The 25,625-nt window shown below is 35.2% G+C and overlaps 1 protein-coding gene across 3 annotated transcripts in view; it reads right to left on the reverse strand.

Moving 5' to 3' along the window:
* Positions 1-2,434: 2,434 nt before the first annotated feature.
* The window catches only part of STK38L (serine/threonine kinase 38 like), a 75,932-nt gene continuing 52,741 nt past the window's right edge, over positions 2,435-25,625 (reverse strand). For 2 of the 3 annotated variants that reach the window (XM_045554151.1, XM_045554153.1), the window contains 11 exons: positions 21,122-21,244; positions 20,794-20,877; positions 14,454-14,577; positions 12,688-12,842; positions 12,222-12,324; positions 11,970-12,031; positions 10,026-10,143; positions 9,462-9,585; positions 8,364-8,459; positions 6,220-6,311; positions 2,435-6,112 (listed from right to left, as the gene is read on the reverse strand). In XM_045554151.1, coding sequence (XP_045410107.1) covers positions 5,985-6,112; positions 6,220-6,311; positions 8,364-8,459; positions 9,462-9,585; positions 10,026-10,143; positions 11,970-12,031; positions 12,222-12,324; positions 12,688-12,842; positions 14,454-14,577; positions 20,794-20,877; positions 21,122-21,244 — 1,209 coding nt within the window. In that variant the 3' untranslated portion in view covers positions 2,435-5,984. The remainder of the gene's footprint in view (positions 6,113-6,219; positions 6,312-8,363; positions 8,460-9,461; positions 9,586-10,025; positions 10,144-11,969; positions 12,032-12,221; positions 12,325-12,687; positions 12,843-14,453; positions 14,578-20,793; positions 20,878-21,121; positions 21,245-25,625) is intronic. The other variant, XM_045554150.1, reaches the window with a different exon arrangement.

The following is a 25,625-nucleotide window of genomic DNA, read 5'->3' on the forward strand; positions in this document are numbered from 1 at the left end:
TTAAAGCAGGCATGGTGTCCCAGGTCCTCCTCAGTCCTCCCAGTATTGTATAGAATTGGACGGGAGGGTCCTTCAAGTTCTTGTCAGGACTATTTTACCCAAGAGCACAAAGAAAAGGATATTAAGCCAAACATTGACAGTTTATCTTTCCTGCTATGAAATTCTTCTTTGGAAGACGCTTAAAAGTCATCCTATGTTTATGACTTTGATCATGAATGTTTTAATAAAAAGGTAAAGTAATTCAGGGATAAGTTGGTGTTAGTTAGAACCTCACCTGAGAAATGTTTTTATTTCCGTTAGTCAAAGCCCATCTTCTTAATTTAGACAAAGCAATTGAGCCACGCCACCCCTGGCCAGGTCTTGGGAGGAAATAAGTTGATGAGGGTCCCTGTTTCTGATTAAGAACTTTAGAGGAGAGGGACCAATGAAGAGATTATGTTCTCTGATGAATAGGGGCTGAGAGGGATCACAAAAGCACTAAAGAAACCAAGACCTGGTCACTGGGCCATCTATCCATCCTCTCTATGTGTCCAGAAACCCAACCCTATTCCTGTGATCCTACAAATGACAAGAAACCTTAGATCCAAGCAGCTGAGCAGAGCAGTTCTGTTTTACAGATGGGACAGGAAAGGTGTTAATGGACTAACGTTCAGTTCACATGTAGGCAATGGCAAGATCCAACAACAGAATCTAGGTGCAGCGGCTTCGGGCAAGAACCATTGCTCTAAACCTATGTGGCACCCTTTTGTTACCTTGTAGTTTATCAAAAGAACCTGAATTTGGTACCAGGGATGTGAATGTATCTTGATTAATTTTAAGTCCATTTCTAGGCCAGGCACTAGGCACGGTCAGTAAGACTTGCTTAGAATGCTTCTGTAAAAGATTTTCCTTGGTCTTAAAAAGAGGGCACAAGTAGTTTCCTCTCTTGAAGGCCTTACATGTGTGAGGAATTGATGCTTAAGAGTGTCTGGGCCGGGTGCAGTGGCTCACACCTGTAATCCTAGCACTTCGGGCGGCTGAGATGGGAGGATAACTTGAGCCCAGGAGTTCAAGACTAGCCTGAGCAATGAGCGAGACTCCATATCTATAAAAAATAGAAACATTAGCAGGGCGTGGTGGCGTATGCCTGCAGTCCCAGCTAATCAGGAGGCTGAGGCAGAAGGATCGCTTGCCCAGTAGTTGGAGGCGGCAGTGAGCTATTTAATATGATGATGCTACTGCACTCCAGCCTGGGTGACAGAGCGAGACCCTCTCTCAAAAACAAAACAAGTCAAAACAAAACAAAGAGTCTCTATAGTAGCCTAGCTTCTCCTAGAAAACAAAACCAAGGATAAAGCCAACACTCTGAGGATGACAAAGTAGAGAAATGGAAAACAGGGTCTCACTCTGTTGCCCAGGCTACCCTTGAACTCCTGGGCTCAAGGAACCCTCAGCCTCCTGAGCAGCTGGGACTACAGGCACGTACCACCACACCAGCTTCCTTGGTAATGTTTTTGAGATGCTAAACTGACTACCCTGGAAGCTATGTTGTGTTTTAATTACATGAGATATTCTCTTTCCTTACTGTTGAAGCCTTTTTACTTGTGTTTTCTGTCACTTGTAGTCAAAAGTATGCAAAGTAGTAACTGTCACTGTCACTCCTTGTGTTCTTCTGAGGTAATTTGTCAGGGAGGCACACTCCATGGTTTGGGGGAGCAGGAGCACTAGACTTCAAGAGCAGTTTATTACCTGTGTTTCGGCTAAGTCATAATCAGCCTCATGTTCATCCTCTACCAAATGATAGTAATTGTGTTTATTTACAGAGTAGTTGTAAAAAACAAAACAAATAATGTAAGCAGAGGTATTGTGTACACAAATGTAAGTTCTTTGTATCACTACATGCTTTTGAAAGATTTTAGAGTCTTTGGGCTTTAATACCCAAATTGTGTCATTTGATGTTCTCACTGTTTTGTCTTACAATGGCATTATTGAAATGATGTCAGGGAACAGCTGGAACAGAACAAGGCTGAATGGGATTCTCACTAGCTCCTTGTAGGCTCAGTGGAAAAAGTGTTATGATTGATTGTCAGCATCTTCTATGGAACATGACATAGCGGTACCTGGGCCACTTACATTAATAAATTTCTATGCTATTTGAGGCATTTGCAATTTACTGCTTGTTAATTGGCTTTGACCAAGTGGGGTAGTTGTATATAAGCTATATACCCAGCAAGTACCTAAAATTATAACTTATGGTTTGTGTAGCCATATGTTTTTAGCTACAGATTTAAACAGAGATTTTAAATATAAACTTCAAATATTTATTTCTTGATGTGACTTTTCAAGTGTAAAAGTTATTCAGTAATTTACAATTACAAAACAGTCTTTCTTGAGTTTTGGATAACACCTATCTCAAAACTCAAAAACAAAACCAAAAAAACCTCACCAACAGAAATTTTGTAAACATAGTTTTTATTCTTGTCTTACCTTCAATGAAAAAGCCCTCATGCCACCAAAACATTTTATGAAACTCAGTAACTGAACACCGAACTCAATAGCCTGATGATTATTTTTCTAGACAATTGCTGGCTTATATTGCTTTTAAAAAAATAGCGAAGATATATTTTTATTACTTTATCCCCTTTTAAAGCAGCAGTATCCCCTCACATTTTTTTCATAAAAATCTAAAATATCTCTAGTAGTCCCAAGTGTCTTGTATTTATATTTGTTCTAAGTGTTTGTTTCATTAAGAGTTTTCAGAAATAAGTGCACTTCTAAAGAGAAAATAAAATTTAAGTAAAGACAAGGGGGAAATAATCATGGTTGTAGCAAAACAGTAATTTTCAATGTCCTGAATTTTAACAATTCAAAAAAAGAATGTGTTTAGTAGCCAGGGACCTCTACTTACTAAAATCTCAATTCATTTATTTATAAATCATCAAAAGATAGCTGTTTCTCCTATCAGTAGAGACTGACTGATTGTCTAAAGGTTTTCTACAAACATCAAAAATAAATGTTACTTAAAATATTTTAAAATTTAAAGATTTACACAAAGATATGCAGGTGTTTAAAAAACAGAAAAAGTATGCTATTACAGATGTAAATGAGACCCTATCTCAAGCCTTAGCAACCAAAGAATATTTTTAATGTTTCACATTTCATATTTTCCATTCAACTAACTAGCTTATTGAATCAGCTATATATTCCATTCAGAAGTGGCTGATTTATAAGCGATTCCTTATTTTCATACAGCACAATGCTTCAATACATTTAAAGATTTAAAGCTATGTTAATGCATAAAAGAAAAATAACATAACTTGCTTTAATATAAAGGTTTTTAATAAAAAAGCCAAAGTCTACATTAAATCAGGAAATTGATAAATCTGAATTATACAAGCTTTCTATATAGTTAGAAAAACCAAAAACACACAGTTTATAATAAAACTCTTTTAATTCAAAATAGAGTCTAATTTAAAGAAAATGTCATTATGCCCAGTTGATTAGATAGGGTTTTGTCATTTAAATTAAAGATTCACCTGAAATATGGGATGTGTATAATAGAGAAAATTCAATCTCAAGGGTGCTTGCAAATTATCTAGTTAATTTGCATCATGAATCAAATTCTTAGCTTCCAAAGGGCAAACACAGTCTTTAATTGCTTTTAGATAGGCACTTAAGAAATACTTTTGATGAGGAGAAAACCCCAAAGATTGTGAATCACTCTATTAACTCCAGGGAAGAATGAGACTCCAAACAAAGTAAGCTTTCCAGAACTGCCCTTCCATTGCCAAGAAATTATAACTATTTTCCAAGTTCTTTCTGATAATAAGAATGAGGGAAATCAAAACTAAAATGCTCTAGCTGTATGCAATTAAAAAGTAAACTTAGATAATTCAGTTCCTTAATATTAATCTCAATCTCTCCCTCTGTCATCTTGAATTAATATTTTTCTGCACTAGAATAGTTACCACACTAGAACTACAGAATGTTGTAATTTCCTCATAGCTTACCTATCCATTATCACACTAGCAAAACAATCTTTTTTTCAAAAAAGGGGTTGATGTGGGGTGAAAAATCTCATAAACTCCAGCAGAAGTTAAAGATTTAAAAAAAAAATTAAAGGCAGTTATAATTAGAAAAATTAGAGTTAGTAAAATTGAGATAACCCCAGAGTTTTAATAGCTCTCTTTCCCAAATACTCAAGTCACATGATCCACACTGGAAAAATGGAGATGAACTACTAGATGAACACATCGTAAGTACTTAATAAATACCTAAAAAGAAATAAACCAAAATAAAGCATATGTGGGGGGGGGAAGGTGGGGAGCTGGGAGAGACAGGATGGCCTTATTAAAACATTGTGGAGCTACCTAGCAGCAACATTTATAAAAGCTTTTTGTCGATTTGCATAACGATCCTATGCAATTCTTCCCCATTAGGAAGACATTCCTACAAATAAATCATCACTTTAGATTTTGATCACAGATCATTTGTCATGGTTATAATTATTGTATCTTTAAAAAATTCTATCAATTAACAGTTAAGACAAACATTAGGCCATTCTTTGCTAAAGTATTATTCCTCCACTAGTACTTAAGAAACCAAAACCTCAGAGAGTCGTTTAAATTAGAATTAAAATGTTGAGCTAGAAAAGATTATTTAATTCTTAGGGAAATACCCAAAGAATTTGATGCTGACATTATCTCCCATATCCTCTCATCACAACTCCCCTGGCCTGCATTTATTCTTCCTTCATTCCATCTAGATTAACCACAGTGATGTAGCTAAACATGAACAATATTGCCCTTGAATAAGCTAACTTTGATCAAAGATCTATCACGTCTGAATACAGCATTCTCACAGGAAAGTAAAATTCTACTCAGTTGTGAACATCCACTCTGTTCAGGATCTTTGGTACATTTAGAGCATAAGAAAATAATGGCACAATAATACAAGTACTATTAAAGGAAAAATTTTCATCAAAAGAAATAAAAGTCAACCAGCCATGATATGTAACAACTTTCTAGAAAACCAAAGTAAATAGCATTTTGTTCTCTACAAGTCCATTTACATGATCAGAAGTTTGACATTTAAAAAAATACTTTAATAAAAATACACTAGTTCTACAAGCAGCCTTCATGGTCATTTCTTAAATTCAACTCATCATAATCAAATTAAAATAATGCCATGTCCTCTAGTTAAAAGAGAATTCCTCTTGTCACAAGAAAAGCAACTTTACATTTTATATAATACAGTACATCTCCCTATGCGTATACAGACTACGTATATAAAGGTCGTCAGTATTTTTGAATGCAAAGTAAATATATTAGTGGAGTGCTTGAGTGAAGGTGTTCAACTTTCTCTTCCTTATAACCTTGTCACTCCCTACTGTGGAGTTTATGTAATAACTTGATGATAAATTCTATTTTTAAAGAACCAGTGTATTTCTTTTTAAATTTCTTAAAATCATTATAGAAATTGTCATCATATATATTCTACAGATGTTCAACCAACAGGGCAAATGTTCTAACACCAACTATGGAAGATGGCTTTTACTGATTATGTAGACCCATAAGATTTGCAGTAAAACAGCAATACTGCAGTGTTACCTACAGGTTAGCCTATGTTGCTTTATATGATATGTGTTTCTCCTGAATTGATTAGAGGTGTTACAGTTCAAAGCCATGGCACACACAGGCAGAATGGACCTTAATACGCATGTAGGCAGTGCAGTTAGAAAGGGATGTACGTTCCTTTTATTCCAGTACCTTCGTATAATAAAGTTAACAAAAATAATAAAATATTAAAAAAAAAAAAAAAGCCAGCTGGCACTGCCAACCAATTCCTGTAGTAGTCTTAGAAATCCTAATCCTGTAGAATTTCCTCTTGTAGTCGATAAGCACCACCGTCTTCAGGAGTATTTCAGTGTATTGTTATCTACGCCAAGCAAGCCTGGTGATGCAGCTACCTGAGTTCTCTTGGTTGTGGGCGAATGTGATCTTCATTCATAATTTCCCAGCTTTCATGTAGGTGGGGATAGAGCCACGTTGAGTCAACCCTTCAAATCTTTTATAGGTATAATTGAGAAAAACCCAGTCTTTGGATTTGTAGTCCGGTTCTGTGGTATTTGGCACTAGAGAGATAGAAAAATTAACCAAGAGCAAAGGAATTTCATTAGTGAAATGTCATCATTTTCACAGACTTTTTTAATAGTGTAATTTATATTATTCAGTGTCTTACCTGGTTGTAAAATATCAGATTCAGGGAAGTCATCAAAATTTGAAGTATCATCAATGCTTTTGATTTCTATAGGGATTGCTGCTGGCCTTTCCCTATAAAAAGGTATTGAACAACCATGGTAACTTTTCTTGAACTCTTAATTTTTCCAACAAATAATTTTATTTGCAAATCCTACATGCTATTCTATAAACATTAGAAAGGCCAAGGAAATTTACTATGGATTTGAGAATAGCTAAGTAGATCTCAAAATAGCTGAGTACAATTTTTTATTAAAATTATTTTCATTTACTTATAATTGTTATATCTTTGTACCAAGACTTTCTCATGCTACTTTTTAAAGTGGAAAAACAATTGCTTATGAAAGGAAAAGTAAAACAGAAGAGATTTTATTTAAAAGATGTTGTAATTACATAAAATATGTGAGATATTGTGAGTACTGGGTCCTTCATAATTGATTTTGGAATAGAATTCTGCTAGGAAAGGGTTCATAAATGAAAAGTCATTTGGGAAAAAAGGGACATGAAGGGTGAAGGGATTACATACTTGTTTTGAAATCTGAATGCAAAAACTTCTCAGACACACACATTTTAAGAGAATCAGAGATATTCAGTTAAAAAGAAACCAGTCATGAAAATGCCTTTTTATCATGCTAAAAATGTTTTACCTATAGAAATAGTTAAAAGAAGCAGTCAGTTTTTATTTCTTCTATTTTTTTTCAACAAATATTTATTGGGTCTAGTAGGTTCTAAGTTTACCAAATTATGTAAAAGCATGTGTATATTTTTACCAGAATTATTCCAATTTATTTATACTTAATATACTAACTTAATACACCTAGTTTAGTGGAAAAAACCATAGACCCTGAAGCCCTGAGATCTAACCTTTCTTGTCATTAACTATTAATAGCAGTATGACCTTAGGCAGGTAAGCCCCTGCTCTGTGACTGTTTCCTCATTATAAAACATTGGAATGTTTTATAAGCATTCTTCGACAACTGTAATAAGGGGGGTGTCACAGCTCTATTCAATGAGATGATGTATGTACAGTATATATAATACAGTGTAGCAGCTAAGAGTTAGGTCTCCAGACTCAAACTGCCTGGGTCCAATTCTAGCTCGTTCAATTACTAACTACAGCACTGTAGGCAAATTACTTAACTTCTCTATGCCTTAGTTTCCTCATCTGTAAAATAGGGATAATAACAGTTACTATTTTATAGGGTTTATTATGAGACTAAGATGAGAAATGCAAGTAAAGTACTTAGAATAGTGCTGGAGATATAATAAATGATAAAAAATATTAGCTATTGTTATAATAGGTAGAGTGTCTAGCACAGAGCTGGATTTCCAGTGAAGAGCTGTCTTGGAAGATGCAAAGGGGCTGGCTAGGCAGGGTAGGGTAGAGGCAAGAACGAGGGCAGGGAGGAGAGGAGCATTTCAGTTGGAATGAACGGCAAATGACAACACTCTGAGGTGGGAAGGAGTAGGAAAGGCCATCCAAGATGCAACTTGTGCAGATGAGGCAAGTGCCATGTCCTGCAGACCTAAAAAAGCAGTTAAGGGTTCTTAATTCTAAGTGCAAAGAGAAGGAGGAAAGTGGCATGATCAGATTTATATTTCTAAGTTGTTGTGTGGAGAACAGACCAGAACTATTGAAGGTAGTTTGGCCATAAACTGAAAAAAGGCAAAGGCTCACAATTAACAACTATAAGCAGATTCTTAACAGTTACTTGCATTGTTTAACTTCCCCACAATGTTTAAAGAAGGGACTTGTACCTTATTATAAGTTAATTAAGGACACAGTGTGATATATTAGAGAGAGGGCAAAAATGAGGGATCACAGTGTGAATCGTCAGTACATCTTTCATGTGTTAACAGCCTTCACTGTGTAAGTATGAATGTAAGAATCTAAACAGGTGCACAATGTGTGTTTTTTCCCCCTTAAAGTAGACATTAGCCTAAAACGAGTCATTTAGCTGTAGCCACTATAGTCCCACTCACTTACATTATACAGAAAATACTTAATAACATTTTAACAGTGTCATTTTTTGTATCTAATCTAGTAGAATCAGAGTTAAATTAATCACTAAATTTAGAAATTCATTTTCACTCAGACCTCTTCCATTCAGAGGGTAGGCTACATACCTTATGTGCCCCCAGTCTACACCTTCAAAAAAGGGATGACCTTTTATTTCTTCTACTCCACTATTTCCAATTCTATTTTCAGAATCAATACAAAATCTAGAACATGGAAACAGAAATTATCATACACAAGTTACATCTAAAGTACTCTAGTTGCATTATTTCAAATATTTTCTTTTTTAAAAAAGCATTACAATGTTTTTATTTTTACTAAAGTTAACTATGTTTAATTGTGAGAAATGTGGAAGAAAATAAAAATCATCTGCCCCAATACGCAGATAAGACAGGTAAAAGAAAAAAAAAAATCATCTGTAATTGCATTATTTAGAGATATTAATAACTACTATAAATATTTTGAAGTCATTTCTTTCTAACCTTTTATAATGGGAAAATTTCCCAAAGTCATTAAATATTTTTCTATGAATTTGTTTTCTAAAATTTATATATGGAGATAATTATAATTTATTTAGCCAGTCCCCTATTGTTGAACATTTAAATGGTTTCTAATTTTTCACTATTAAATAATACCACGATAAACATACTGTACCTAAATCTTCACGTACATCTATTTACAGAAACAAAATTCCTAGAAATAGAATTGCTGGGTCAAGGGTCATATACAGTTTAAGCATTTTTTATTAATAAGCTGCCAATTGGTTGTTCCCACAAGTTGTCCCAATTTATATTCCCTCCAGTCATTTACAACAGTATCAAAACATTTCATTTTAACTGAGGAACAGAAAGGAATCTTTTGCTTATAAGATTTCATATATAGACTGTCATGATAGGAATTTTTGCTACTAACAATTTATTTTCCCTTTTCTTTTTAATGAAATTAGATCACTGCATTCTAACAGGGGTGACCTTTTACTTTTATATATATCGGTAACTGAAACAACCTCTTCCCTCTTTTTAACTCCTACTTTTTTTTCTGCATACTTCCTTTTAAGAGTTTACATTTTTTAAAATGCCTTTTCTTTATTGACCTCTTTGACTCTATAGATCAGTGGTATTCTTTCTCCCCTGACAAAAGTGAAATGGGTCTTTTATGTCCTTATGAAATTCTAAGACACCATGAACTGCTCTAATTTAACCACTAACCTGAGAATTAAGTCCTTGGCTTTCTCAGATATAGGTACCTCCGGAGGAAACACCAGAGTTTCTTTCCAATTCATCACTTTTCTGTATGTTTCTTGAGGTGTTTCAGAGCAGAAAGGTGGATATCCTATGTATCAAAGAAACCGAAAAAGTTTTATTAGCTTTTATGATCAATTAAGTTATACCTACTAAACATGTGCCATGAGAAACAAAACAACCCTGAGTGCTCTATTTAACACTAAAAAATGCCATCATTCATCAAATTATAATAAACTTGCTAATAAAGTCAATAAAGTCAAGGATTTAACGCACTGCCTCCCCACTTTACCTGAAAAGCTGTGCAGGTACAATTTTGCTATATGGAGTTTGGGTTAAATACCTCCCTTCCTGAAACAGGATCCCTGGAGAGCTCACTGGTATTTATCACTATGTATGTAACTCTGGGAGATGTCAGAAATAGGTTTAAAAGAGTTCAGCTATTTTAGCCCATGGTAGCTGCAATATGTTCAAACAATGGCACTCAAGGAAAAGTATATATTATGTACATAACTGAATGATAAAACATACCTATTAGCATTTCATACATAATCACTCCCAAAGACCACCAGTCACACAATTTGTTGTAACCAGTCTGCATGAATACTTCAGGAGCGATGTAATCTGGCGTCCCAACTGTGGAATATGCCTACAAAGGAGCAGTTTGTCAAACCAGTATTCTTAATATTAAAAAAAAACACATATCTGAGTATGGCTTACTACTGGAAAAAGCATAATATGTTACAGAATACATGATTCCTGCCCCCCGAAGAAGCTCAATTTAGTTATTTATGTTAAATATATATAGCCCCAAGTTCATTTCAAAAAGAATGAAAAGTTAGTTAAACCCAGTAGGCCTGGCTTCCCACTCACCACTAATGGGTTCTTGGACAAGTTATTGAGCCTCAACTTTTGCTTACATAAAATTGGAGTGATAATACCTGCCCTAACAAGGGTTGACATGAAGACGAGACAATAACAAGGAATGTGCTTTGTAAACTACAAACTAACTAAATATGCATCAGGTATTTCCATTATAAACCTAATTCCAGGACACTGCTTATTCATTGGGAAGTTATGCAGTTTTTCTTTCTTAAGTCATATAAAATCTTACAAAAACTATTTCTTTAAGGCAATAGTTCACAACCAGGGGTAATACCTAGGGGCCATTTGAAAATGTGTGACAGCAGAGTTTGTCATCTCAGTGGCTTGGGGGAGGACATGACTGGCATTTAGAGAACAGGGGATCCAGATGCTAAAGAAATTTCCTGCCCCAAATACCAGTAGAGTCCCCACCACTTCCCCCTTGGAAAACACTGACATAAGGCATGGTGACTCTTGGACATGAGAACAGTAAAACACACACGAGTAGTCACCTATAAATATTCTGTAAATCGGGGCACAGAATTCTCCCACCATATTTTCAAACAGTATTCATTTTTCCCCCTTTAACAATGTGGAATATTGCAATTATTTTCTCAACTGTAAAATCTGATCTAAAAGTGACATATTTAAAAGTAGAAGTTTTTCTCCTTAATACATACATAGTTCAATACATTATGTTTTGTTTTACAAGCATAGGAAGTTTGAAATTACTTGGGTTTTAATGAGAGAATAAGCTCAATAATGCAAAGGTCATTTTATTTGGTTTTAGAAGGTATCAGATATTACTTTTCAGTCTGTTTACTTTTCTGAGGGAATGCTGAATTAGTTTCCCTTTCATCACTTGGTGGAATTGAATAATATTTAAGGAGTATCTATATGTACCAGGCATTGTGTAAGAAATTAAGAAAACAAAGTCAAAAGGCACATTCCTAACCTTAAGAATGTTCATGGACTTTGTTAACAAGATAAAGGGAAAGAGGAAAAGGGGGAAATGATTCTTATATTTGCTCAGTAATAGGGGGGAAATAGTATAGGGTGAAAAATAGATGGTGTAATTCTACATTAAAGGTGTAATTAAGTTTATCTGTGGTAAAGTCTGCTTTCAAATTTTATTTTATCTATTTTATTATAATATTGTTTACATCCCAAACTTCCTATTTACTTTGTCTATAAAGAAGTTCTTAGAAACTCACAACCACCTTGCTTGCTGATTGACTATTTGTTGTATCAGGATTTATACCACAGGTATGGAAAATAGAAAAACAGAAATCACAAGACATTCATTATAATCACACTCAGTGAGTTTTATTTTAAAAGTGCTAATTACTAGTAAACAGATTACCTACTCATAGGCATGCTCAATAAAGTACTCTAAAGTTAAATCATAAAGTAAAAATCAATTGTTTGCTTCACAGGCAAGGAAACTTTACAGAAAAACTACAAAAACTGTGTGATCCCAGAACAAGCGCTTTCGTTGCTATGAAGTAAGTACCAATCTCACTGTGAAGACACAAAATAATCGAGTAAAAACCAGATGAGACTTTTAGGACCAGGGCACAAAATTCTTTTTTAAAAATGTGGCTGACTCACCAGTTGTCTCCTGTTCTTCTTCCAAGTTTCTGCTTTCCTCTTTGAGTTCATGTTCTGAAATGCTAATTTCAACAATATGGAATTGTAACCATGAGGGAAAAACTCTCACCAAAAAACAAAAACACATATACATCTAAATCACATCGGTTTAAGGAGTGGGGGGAGAGGAAGGGAGAGAACCTTCAGTTCTCGACAGTACTGGATTAAACCGGCTATAATATTTTAACTAGAAAAAAAAAGAATCAAACTTACAGAAGTCACTTGGTGGGTTGTGTGTGAGATTTCTGTAGAATTCAGTCCTGTGAGCTTTCTTTAATCCCGTGCATAAACCAAAATCAGATAATTTTACATGACCCTAAGGAAAAAAATCCAGTAAAATCAGGAGATTATATTAATTTTGAAAACAAAAGGCCTTATTATAAACTCCTTTTTAAAATACAATTATTGTAAAAAATTCTTAGCTTGGAATTCACACAAGTGAAAATGTAACATTATAAATATTCGAAGATGATTTTTAAAAGTGGAAAATGGAAGAAACAAAAGACATCCATATTTCCTGATGTTATTTCATTTCAGTCTTCTCTTAGTGCATCATTTTATGAAAGCATGTAATTTAACAATAATCCCAATTGCAGTTACCCATTTCCAATCACAAAATCAGCTCTATTATGCTATAAAATAATCAGCAAGCTAATAATCCACCAGTTTATTCACATGCCTTGGCATCCAATAAAAGGTTGTCTGGTTTAATATCCCGATGGATGAAACCCAACTGGTGGATTGCATCTATTGCCAGAACAGTCTCTGAAATGTAGAACTGTGTTTCCTCTTCTGTCAAGGTGTCTTTCTTCATTAGCAATGTCATCATGTCACCTAAATAAAGTAAAGTAAGTATCATGTTATCGAAAATGCCTTAAAAGGGGACTAGCTTCTAAGAGTTTTTTTTCTATCTATACAATGCATGCCTGATTTTGCATCACCCAGTACACTATAACTAACCATCTCTGGGGACAAATAAAAGTGTCACTGCATAAGCAAACATGACATTTAATGGTTTTAAGGTAGAAAGTATGTGAAGTCAAATAAGGACAAAGCTGATAATGAAGTAATATCCACCACTCAACACACAGAATAAGTTGCTGGGGAAAATATGTCAAACAAGAATAGTGCACCTGGAAACCAGATATATTCTTTTAAATTAAAGTTTCAAAAACATCCTAAGCTCTTTAGTCTAACAAAAACAGGACATCATTCCACTAAAAGGGATACCTCCAGACATTCTTTTATGTTTAAAGAATTTTTTCTTTAAAAAGGGGCAAATAAGCAATATTAACTACTGCAAACACTGGTGCGCTCACAAAACAGAACTGACAACTGATAACATTTTTTCAGATATGCTTCAAGTCTTTAAAAAAAAAATAACATATAGAAATATTCTTTTTCCTCCATTCCCATTCTATTCCCTGTTCCCTCTTTGCAAAGCAATGATTATCATGGATTTAGTTTGCTGGATATCCTTCACCTTATTTTTTAAATGTTTTACATTTTAAATATGTTTTCATATACACATATATTTATCTATGAATTTATACTCTTTTGCATTTTTGGCAAATTGTAGGTGTAATTCCACAGCTTGCTTTATTCACTCTACTCTGTTTCTGAAATCTTAACTGTTGTGACTACTGTAAAATATTTTATCATATAATTATGCCAGATTTTATTTATCCATTCCTCCATTGGTGGGCATTTATCTTGCGTCCAATTTTATTGTGACAATGCTACAAGGAACATCTTGCATACAATTTTTCACTACTGTGACAATGCTGCAATGAACATCCTTTTATAGGTCTCCTTTATATATGTGGGGGAGAATCTCTAGGGAATAAAAAGCTGGTTGTGGAAGTGCTAGATCACAGGACACATGCATTTTTAGCTTCATTGGATATCTCTAAATTGATCTCCATAAAAGTCAGAGGTCAATTTACAAGAGGCCAGTTTTCCCCACAACTTCACCAATACTCAGCATCATTAAATTTTTAATGATTTTGCTAATCTGACGAGTGTGAAATGGTATCTCATTCTTGTTTTAATTTGCATTTCCCTAAATATCAATGAAGTTGAACATCTCCCTATATGTTTATAGACTAGCCAGTTTCTCTTTACATTTCTACCATTTGCCCATTGGGTTGTCTTTTTCTTTATCGACTTATTTCTTAATTCTAGACTTATAACAATCTAATTATACACAGTGAACTCAATACTACCCAGAATGGTAATATTTAAAATGTGCCAACTTTATCATTCCTTCAAAATAATCTGATTTATGGTCAAAATTAGCATTATTATGAAAGTAAATATTGAAAAGCTGTGAGTATGTAAAGCCTCAGAGCTAGGAATACAAAAGTAAACCTACTCAATAAAATTATTATTACATATGAAGATGTGCTTGTGTCAGTGTGTCATTGCTACAATGTTTGCTTTTACCTCCAGGGAGAAATTCCATGATTAGATAAAGGTTCCTCTTATCTTGAAAACTGTAAAACATCTTCACTACCCAGGCACCATCTGCTTCTACCAAAATATCTCTTTCTGCTCGGATATGGGCCACCTAGATGAATATATTTTGAAAATATAATTGTAACACATTACTCATTTTTTAGGCTTACCTCTTATATGTATCCAACCATAACAGTAATGAAGGAAAGCTGGAGTTTTAGAAAAAATTTGAAACACATACATGTTCATATTCTCATTAAATGTGGAGAACCTCAGGAAATAGTTTATTTTAGCTTATATCTTTAGGCCTGAAAAGGTGAGATCAACAGGTTTGTTATGGGAAGCCGAGGCCTTTGAGGTAAAGCGATGATTATAGTCTAAAAACTAACCAGAATCCTTTTTTTTTTTTTTTTGAGACAGAGTGTCACTTTGTTGCCCTGGCTAGAGTGAGTGCCGTGGCGTCAGCCTAGCTCACAGCAACCTCAAACTCCTGGGCTTAAGCGATCCTCCTGCCTCAGCCTCTACAAGCATGCGCCACCATGCCCGGCTAATTTTTTCTATATATATATTTTAGTTGGCCAGCTAATTTGTTTCTATTTTTAGTAGAGATGGGATCTCGCTCTTGCTCAGGCTGGTCTCAAACACCTGACCTCGAGTGATCCACCCGCCTCAGCCTCCCAGAGTGCTAGGATTACAGGCGTGAGCCACCACACCTGGCCCTAACCAGAATCTTTACACAGCCAAATATCCTGGCTTTGTCATGTAAATTTAGGGCCCTACTCCGACTTTTAAAGTTAAGAGCAGTAAACAATGCCCTGTAGATTGGTATGGCAAAGCCAAGGTTTTCTAAAAATAGCAAACTATTTTTAACTGTTAAACAATGGGCCCAGCTTGATCTTTATTTGTTTGTGTTTTTTTAAGTAGGAATAATTATAATAACTTTACATTTATATTAAGTTATTGTTATAATATAAAACCTCTAAATATCTATAAACATTAGCTACAGCAAATTCGTGTAACTTTTGGAGACTTTGCTACTGATATGTCAGATACATAATTACTAGGGATGCTGTATTACGTGAAAATTTTACAGACTGAAAAATTCATGGGGTTGGCATAACTGGTCAGTTTTCAGATGTTTTTGCATTAATATATTTATATATTCTTTCTTCAAAGATTAACAGTAAGATTTGATTTTTATGTTTTTGCTATTTTCAATGTACATCTTTATGAACTCTGGCCCAAAGCACATAAGAACACATATTTGTAAACCTTTTCATGATAATAAAATATTATCTGCTTAAAATATCATATTTAGAATTATAATACTATATATAATAATACTATATTATACTATATAAATACTCTGAGATCAAAGCACAAGAGTTGGTAAGAATTTGTTTTCTGGCATCAAAATACTTTATAATATCTCTGGATCTGTTTCATTAAGTGAAAAATGGTAGCAAACATTCTTACCTATTACCTTTTAGGAAGTAATTTCAGGTCATAAAGGAAAAGGCTTAAACTTTTGGTGCTGCATCTAGTGTTGTCAGAAAAAATAACTGCAACATACTTGGCTTTACATATTTTAAATCCAGATTATAGAATATGTTTCCAAAATGGGATCCAAAGGTTAGAAAGTATGACATATGGTAATCTGGTACCACAGTAGTAGGAGGATGAGTTGCTACTTAATTTTGTACAGTGGTTAGCATTAAAGTAAATGTGATACAACTTAAAATATTGATGTATTAGAATTGAGTAGGAGAAGGTTTTCTAAAGTGAAATTCAGTGGTAACAAATACAGATTAACTTATGTAGGGGGAAAATAACCCCAAAACACAAAATCGACTGAATGTTGGATTCCAGTGAGATTGCCCCCAATATAGAAAAGAACAGTGGTCCAGAGGCTCTTCGACTTTGGCAAAATACTCTAGACCAGGCTCTCCAATACAAATATAATGCAAGCCACATATGTATTAATAATTTTAAATTTTCTAGTAGCCATGTAAAAAATAAAACAGATAAAATTAATTTTAATAATATAGTTTATGTAACCCAATATACCCAAATATTATTTCAGTAATCAATATAAAAGTTATTGAAATATTTTATACTTTTTGGAGGAAGCAAGTCTTCACATGGTGGGTATTTGACATTTATAGCATACCTCAATTCAGACTAGCTACATTTCAAGTGCCCAACAGACAGCCCCAGGTGGCTAGTGGCTAGACTACACATAGCTTAAACTAACTGCTGCCTTTTGCCTTCCTCTAAAACCCCATCTAGGACTAATCTCATTATGGCTAAGTTAGAGTCCTATTTCCTTCCTTGTCTCTGAGGCTATACATCTTTACCTTTATTTATTTATTTTTAAATTTATTTACCCTTATTCTCATCATTATCTACAATTATCAATCCAACTCAGTATCTCAACAACCTTCCTTGTCTTCCAGCCTTTTTCCCTCTGGAGAATCACAGTCTGTCATCAACAAAGTCCCCTATAACCTCATCTCTAGCTGAAAAGCACCCAGCTATACTAACTGGTTTCTTTTCATGATTGCAAATCTCAGTGAGCATTCAACTGCATTTCCCTAGGTCTGCTTTCCCACACTTCAGGATGACTCTTTCCCAACTTCTCTCTCCTTAAACAAGCCATCCCTCCTCATACGCCTTTACTGAGGGTTCCATCTTCCTGCAGCCTTCTCAAGAAAGGCCTGCTTTTCTCTCATACGTTGCCTGGTGAGGGGGAAGGTTTCCTCCTCACTGTCATGGCTGCTTCTGAACCATTTTGATGCCTTCCTTCTCTCTAGCTCCTTTGAAGCATATGCTCTGAGACCACATCATCCTTATAGCTCATTGACAGAACTGATCAATCCCCCTCACTCATTGGTGACTTCAACTCATGGCTCAACATCTTCCGCTCCACCAATGGATGGATTTCAACAGCCACAGGATGAACCAAGAGTACCCTATCCACACAGTTCCTTGACTTCTTCCTCCCCTTCAGTGATCTTTCCTCCACCACACCTCAGCCACCCGTGGTAAGATTCTGGTCCTCCTCATCACCAGTGATTGTACTCTCTTCTAAAATCTCAACTTTGAGGAACTCTCTTTCTGATGTCCATCTCTCTACCCTTCCAGGTCTCTTATTCTGGTACTTCAATCTCTATGCCATGGGCCCTATCACTTTTTCTCTATTACCCTCCTCATAACCTCACTTATTTTTCTGCCCATCATAGATTTCATTATTATGATCACTCTTTTGCAAATGACGTGAACTCCTTCATCCTTCTCTCCCTCCATTGTATTTGCCTAGGAAAACACCAACCATGACTAAACCCAAATTTCTGTCTATTCTGCACCTGCCCCTGAGCAACTAAGTGTTACTGGAGAAAAATCACCCAACTATACCAATTGGTTCCACTTTAAATTCCTGACTGCAAATCTCAATAGGCATTCGACTGCATTTCCCTAGCAAGTCTGCTTTTCCACACTTCAGGATGAAGATTTCACAACTTCTCTTTCCTTAAGCCTCCAACAGGCCACTCCTCCTTTACTCCCCGCAGATGGCCATAGCTATTTGCACTCAGGGAGGAAGCTGAAACTTTCCAATGCCAGATCAACCATTCTATTTGTTCCCATTTTCTCTGCTTTTTCTTCCTGCTCCTTTGTCTTCCAGCATAGTCCTGTAAGTATCTCCCCTGTCTCCTGCATCTTTAATTTTTCCCTTTCTAATGGACTCTTCTCATCAGTACTGAAACTTTTCCTGTCTTAAAAAAAAAAAAAAAAAAAAAACACCTCCTTTTGACTCAAACTTTTACCTTACCAATCTATTCTATGTTCTGCTTCACGGGAAAGATCTACCTGTACTCTTTACACTTCTTGCTCCCCATTCTCCGTTCCACCATTTCAGTTAGGCCTCTGCCTTCCAATCCACTGTAACTTGTCCTTGCCAAGTTACTCAAAATCTCCATGCTGTGGCCTGTCCTCTTTTCTCTCTCTTAGCAGCATTCAACATAGGTAACTACTCACCGCCTCTGAACACTTTCTTCTCTTGGCTTCCAGGATGCCATGTTCGTCTAGTTTTCCCCTATCTGATACAATGTTCTTTCTTGGTCACTATTGCTGGTTCCCCCTCTGCCTGATGTTCCCCAGGGCTTCCATCCAGGTCTTCTTCTTCTCTATACTTGATTCTTACGCAATTTCATCATGTCCCATTACTTTAACCTGGTTTCTTCCCTTTCCCTCGCTACTCTTGTCCATCCTCTCACCCCACAACAGTCTATTAGAGCAAATCCTGCTAGCTCTTCCTTCAAAACATATAATCTGTTAAACTTTTCTTCCAACTGCACTGTCACAACCAAAGTATAAGCCATATAAAACATCAATCAGACATGCCACTCCCCTGTTTAAACAAAAAAAACCCCTCCAATGTCCTCCCACTGCACTTAGTATAAAATCCAAACTCTAGACCACAGCCTTCAAACTCAGCTTATCTCTCACTTCATCTCTAATCACTCTTCACTTCTGTCTAGCCATAATGGCTTCTTTCTCTTCTTTGAGCAGACCAAGGTTATTGTTGCCTCAGCCCTCTGCATTTGCCACCCAGACCACTGTTCTACCAGACATGTTTTTTTTTTTTTTTTAGAGAGGGGGTATCACTCTGTCACCTGGGCTGGAGTTCAGTGGCATAATCAGAGCTTATTGCAGCCTCTAACTCCTGTCCTCAGCCTCCCAACTAGCTAGGACTACAGGTGTGTGCCACCATGCCTGGCTAATTTTTAAATTTTTTTGTAGAGACGGCATCTTGCTAGTTGCCCAGGCTGATCTCGAACTCCTGGCCTCAATCGATCCTCCCATCTTGGCCTCCCAAAGTGCTAGGATTACAAGCGTGAGCCACTGTGCCTGGCCTGTTCTACTAGATCTTTATATGTCATTCTTTCCCATCATTCAGTCTCTCATCAAATATTCCCTCCTCAGAGAAACTTTCCCTGATCTAATTCTTCCTCCTAAACTCAGATCATATGTATGACCTTATCATTTAAAAAAATTTCTTCATAGTACTTATGATGACAATGTGAAATAGCTGTCTTGTCTCCACTACTAAAAAAGAACAAGGATCAGGTCTGCCTTGTTAATCACTGTATTCCCAGAACATACAATACAAGTAGGCACCCAATAAATACGTGCTGAATGAATGAAATAGCAAAATGAAAGAATGCAGTGAAAATCCAATTGGGTCATAGTTAAACAAAAATCAACTTATTAATGGTTATTAATGTGTAACACACATTATTATGATTATTAACATAATGTATTATATTGTTGCAATAATAATAAAGTAAGCTTCATAGGGACTAAAAGGCAAATGAAGCACAAGGAACAGAGAAGTGCTATCTCCTACATAGTTTCATTCTTGAGTCTTTCACTAGAATAGGTATTCAATTTAGGGTTCTAGAGCATCCACCCACACTGGAAACACAAGTGAGCACATAAAATAATACTATCAATGTTTTCAGACATTATGGCCACCCCACGGAACTGCAGTAAGTTACAGGAAACATGAAGAGAGCCCAGGAGTATAAAAAAAGTAGTTATAGATTTTGGAAATATGAAAATCAGCAAGTTCTCAAGAGATTAGTTTCAATTATTTCATATATGATAGGGATAGAGGGCGCTGAGGACTATTCTTTGTTTTCATTGACGTCAGAAAAGGAAGTATTTCAGAAGGTATTTTGTTCCGGACTTAATGTTTGTGTCTCCCCAAAATTCATATGGTGAAGTCCTAACACCCAATGTGACTGTATTTGCAGATGGGGCCTCAAAGGAAGCAGTCAAGGTTAAATGAGGTAATAAGGATGGAATTAGTGTCCTTACAAGAAGAGACACCAGGGACTTCTCACGAGAGCATGCATGCTCTCCTTCACTCCTCCCCACATGCACCAAGGAAAGGCTGCAGAGGACTTAGTGAGAAGGTGGCCATCTGCAAGCCAGGAAGAGAGGCCTCACCAGAAACCAAAACCTGCCAGAACCTTCATCTTTGACTTCCAGCCTCCAGAACTGTGAGAAAGCACACTTCTGTTGTTTAAGCTACCTAGCCTGTGGTATTGTGTTTTGGCAGTCTGAGCAGATTAATACACAGATTATGAATTTGGAAGAAATTTGAAATATAAGAATTGAGAAACACTACAACAGACTATTAAAAAATTAACAGATTATGTAGTAAGGTGTATAAATGTCTTTTTAAAAATTCCAGTATAAACGCTTACTCTAACGCCTAGTAAGTGGATGTTCCGTCATGTTATATGTGTTGAAGAACCCGTACCTGCTCTTTTTCAAGCATATCAGCCTTTCTCAATATCTTCATTGCATAGATATGGCCTGTATCTTTCTTCTGGACCAGCCGCACCTAGAATATAAAAATAACTATTATGCTACACTTCATCTTAGCCAAAAGGCTGAGAAGTTAAAAAAATAAGTATTATAAGTGTTAAACAATCACTGCTATTTATTCATAAGTGCAAAGCATGTTCCCTTAAAGAAAGCAGGAATTTGCCAGTGTTGTTATTTCAGGAATTTTATTTTAATACATATTTTAAACTATCTTAAGATAATATATTTTCAGCAGCAGTGACTTTAAGAAAGCAGCGCACCTCTCCAAAAGCTCCTCTTCCTATAACTTTCAGAGACTCAAAGTCATCCAAGCCAAGTCTGGTCCTCTTGAGCCGTAAGAACTCTGTTTCTTTGCGAGCATGTTGTGATCGGCGTAACTTTTTCTATTAAAAAAAGACAATTTAAAAGCATGATTTTATAATCAGATTGTTTCAAAGGAGCTTACAGTATTAAAAGATGATCCACATAAAAAGAGAGGTAAGGTATCTTAAACAGTACATACTAGTGCTATAATTTATTTACCAAAGCCAAATATTTATTAAGCATGGAAAGAGTACAGCAATTTAAAGGAAACTTTTTATTTTTACCAAGTGATAAATCTTTACTCTTGAAGTGGACTCCATTAAATATTTCATCTTACCTAGTCTATCATATTTATATATACTAAATTTATTCTTTCTTATCTATGCTAACTTAATTCCATAAATAGAAATTAAACTTTAGGAAATACTAATAGTATTCTGATACTGATTTTTATTATCAGAAAATCTACTTTGTTTCAATTCTCTAACTTACAAGGTTGCTCTATCACAACTACTAAGACTTGTGACAACAAAATAACAAAGTGTTTCCATAGAGATTTACTTATGGTAAAATTTATTCTTGGACAAATTTTGATAAACTGCTTGAGACTTGGTACACAACTTCCTGAAAATATGAAATTGCAACAAAAAAAAAATCACAAGAAGTCATTAAGATATCCAAGTCAGTAATTTCATAATCGATTCTACAAAGATCACAAAAAATAACTACCATCCATAAGCAACATTATGAAACACCTGAAGGTTACATTTGGAACAGGCATTTATTTCATTGTTCTAAATCTCATTTTTTCCCCTCACCAGACGAAGTCTGTTTTTTGACACAGTTAGCTCCTTGTAGAGGTAAAACAGAGTGGGGAAATAAACAAAATCAGTGAAAAAATTACCTGTTCATCTTCAACTAAATCCTATCAAACTTTCAGTTGTTCAGTTTTGAGGAAGAGATAAGTCAAAAATGACCGTAACAGCTCAGAGACATTGCTTCTAAATGCAGCTCAAGGGACAACCATTGAATAGTCCCTCCCTACTCCTGTGTATATCTGTTTTAAAAAGGGTTAGATGAACTATTAATAATGTAATAATGTAATTATGTAAATACATATAATCAATGCAATGGAATTCTGACACTTCCAACAAAATTAATCTAAAAGGATGAAATCAAGAAATTATATCTTTAATTCAAATAGCTAAGCACACTCAGGTATATCAATGGTGGAAATTAGGGCAGTATGAAGATAAAAGTCAAGCACACAAGTTTAAATGCTTTGCCTATTGTCTTTTTCACATGTGATATTGATTATAAAATACAATGGTACTATGGAAAAAATAAGTAGGCAACCATGGATTTTTTTTCTTGGTAAGAAGTGAGGCAATAAAAGAAATTAAGTAACTATGATGAAGATATAACAATCATTATTCTATTTACCTAAAACTATCCAGATCTAGTGGTTATGTAATAATTTAAAAAATAGACTTCCCTTTTAGCTAAATTAATATTTTAAATAGTAATACGCTTCCATCTTGAATATGCCTTGCTTTTCATCAAACATTTTTTATTTCTGGGCTTAGGTATTACTTATGGTTTGGATATGGTTTGTCCTCACCAAAACTCATGGTGAAATTCAATCACCCTGCGGCAGTTTTGGGAGGTGGAGCATAGTGGCATGTGTTTGGGTCGTGGGGGTGGATTCTCATGAATGGCTTGGTGCCACTATCGTGGTAGTGAGTGAGTTCTTGCTCCTATTAGACTGGATTAGCTCTTGTGGGAATGATTAGTTCCCATGAGGGTGGGTTGTTATGAGGCAGGTTTTGCCCTGCTGTACATGTCCTCTTCCCCTTTGACCTTCCATCATGTTATGATGCAGCACAAAAGCCCTCACCAGAAGCCAAGCAGATGCTGGCACCATGCTTCTTGTACTTCCCAGCCTGAAGAACCATGAGTCAAATAAACTTCTTTTCTTTATAAAAAAAATAAAATAAAATAAAAAATAGACTTCCCTAATCATGGGATTTTCATGGCTGATTTTCATCGTTTAAAGATCAGTTTAAAGAAGCTAAAAATATACTTAGATAATTACAAAAACAAAGATGGATCCTAAAGCAATACTGAAGACTATTTTTTGCTTCTTTCTACATAAATACAATGAAAAATTCCCTTTTTTGCATGTAATAGGTGTTCAAAAATACCTTTTGAATAATTAAAAAGTACAAGTAAAAAAACTGAATTATAAGTAAAGGAAAAGATAGCCCCCAAAAGCTTATTTCACATTTTAAGACTGTAATTTTTATGCCTGTAATCCTAGCACTCTGGGAGGCTGAGGTAGGAGGATCACTCAAGGTCAGGAGTTCGAGACCAGCCTGAACAAGAGTGAGATCCTGCCTCTACTAAAAATAGAAAGAAATTAGCTGGACAGCTAAAAATATATATGGAAAAAAATTAGCCAGGCATGGTGGCACATGCTTGTAGTCCCAGCTACTCGGGAGGCTGAGGCAGAAGGATTGCTTAAGCCCAGGAGTTTGAGGTTGCTGTGAGCTTGATGCCATGGCACTCTAGCCCAGGGAACAGAGTGAGAGTCTGTCTCAAAAAAAAAAAAAAAAAAGACTAATTTTTAAAAGGCCACTTGGTGGCACTATAGTCCTTCAAAGCCGTGAAGAGGTTTTTTTGTTTTATTTTTTATTTTTTATTATTATTATATAAATGAATAAATATAAGAATTTGAAATTAAGTCTCTCCCTTTATGGCTTATAAAACAGAGCACAGTTTGGTACAGTTGCAGAAACCTGTCTAATCTGAATGGAAAAGATGACCTCATTACAGTTTCTTTACTTGTCCAATGGGTTGTATAATGCAGAAAGTAAACAATGTTTATGTAGTTTGGGGCACTGCCATTTCATAGCAGACAGGGAGAATCACAAGCGTATGGAACACATAATTCTACAAAAATGAGAAATCACCTATAACATTGTTACATTACTTTTAAAAAATCTATTCCATGATTGTAGTCATCAGCGCTGTGGTCCCAGAGGTAACTGAAGCAAGTTCACATTTTTTTTAGAAAATTCATGAAAAAGCATGTTGATATATCTGCTCACAACTTGTACAGATTAAGTAGCATTGAAAGACAAACAACATCTTTGTGGTAATCACATTCTTTCCTTCTCCAAAGAAGACAAGAGAAATCTGTGGACAGGCTTCACATTTCATGGCTCTCTTTTTGTAGTTTGAACTTGCCTATTTTGGTTTTCCATTAGAACAAATAATATTCCATGTTTGATGGGATTTTCTTAAGTGTGATGAAACTAGAAATTGTTTTCTTCCTTTTTCCATTCCTTTTTATATGGGTGTTCTTCAAACTCTCAATCTGTAGGGTGCCCAGTTTTTATAAAGACAGAGTAGACAAAGTTTTGAGATATGGAAGGGCTCAGCTACCAACTTCATCTATTTTGTTTGTATGAAACAATTTTAGTTAAAAAACTCCACCCCACATAAAGATAGTTCTAACATATTTTATATTAAGGCTGAGAGAATTTGTTTACTTTATAGAATTTGACATAATCCAGACGTAGTGTGGGGCCTAATAATAAACATTTGTGGGATTAAAAATATCTTTACAGAAAAAATTTAGAAGTTTTATAAATAGATGTTATGAGCCACTGACTATTTTTATGGGCAAAATCATCTCACATTTTCTACAAGTTATTTGGAAAAGTTAAAGAAAATAGCCATAAATGTAGTTAGTATTTGCTGATGCAGACCAGAGACTGTAAACGGGAAGCTAAAAACTGTATTCAACCTACAGACATATTTGATTTGGACTGCAAGTTGTTTTTAAAACATTTTAATTACTTGCTGATATTTTAAAAAGCAGGTGATTCTGAATAAAAGTCTGGATATCCACCTTCTCTTGAAAAACAGGAACTTGGCCACATTAGCCCAACAGTGGCAATCGCCTTTAGGTGGGCCACTATTTCCTAATTTGTCAGACTCCAGCATTGATGCCGGTCACCAGGAAACATGTCTAAGTGGGCTGAGGCTCTTGTTTTCTTACAGTAATATGCAAAACCGTATGTCCTTATCAACAGATAAGCTGCGTGGATCAAATATTTTAGAAACAGGAAAAATAAGAATCTGTATCTTTGTGGAAGTAAGAAAAGTATTCTTATAGGTTGCATATGTAAACAGAGTGCATCTGGATCAAAAGAATACAACCCAAGATGACATCATGAAACCAACCTGGCCAACTTCCCTCACTTATGTTACCTACTTGGACCTGGGGCATCCCCTACACTTCAAATTAAGATCTTATGTTTAAGATTTGTCAATATAATGATGTATAATATATATTAATATGATAATTACATGGCTATTAATTATAAGAAAGTTATACTAATAAAAAATGAGGAAAGATGTACTCAGTCTTATTTTTTCTCTAGAGATCAGAAT

Source organism: Lemur catta, chromosome 6 (assembly GCF_020740605.2).
Source record: "Lemur catta isolate mLemCat1 chromosome 6, mLemCat1.pri, whole genome shotgun sequence".
Lineage (NCBI taxonomy): Eukaryota > Metazoa > Chordata > Mammalia > Primates > Lemuridae > Lemur > Lemur catta.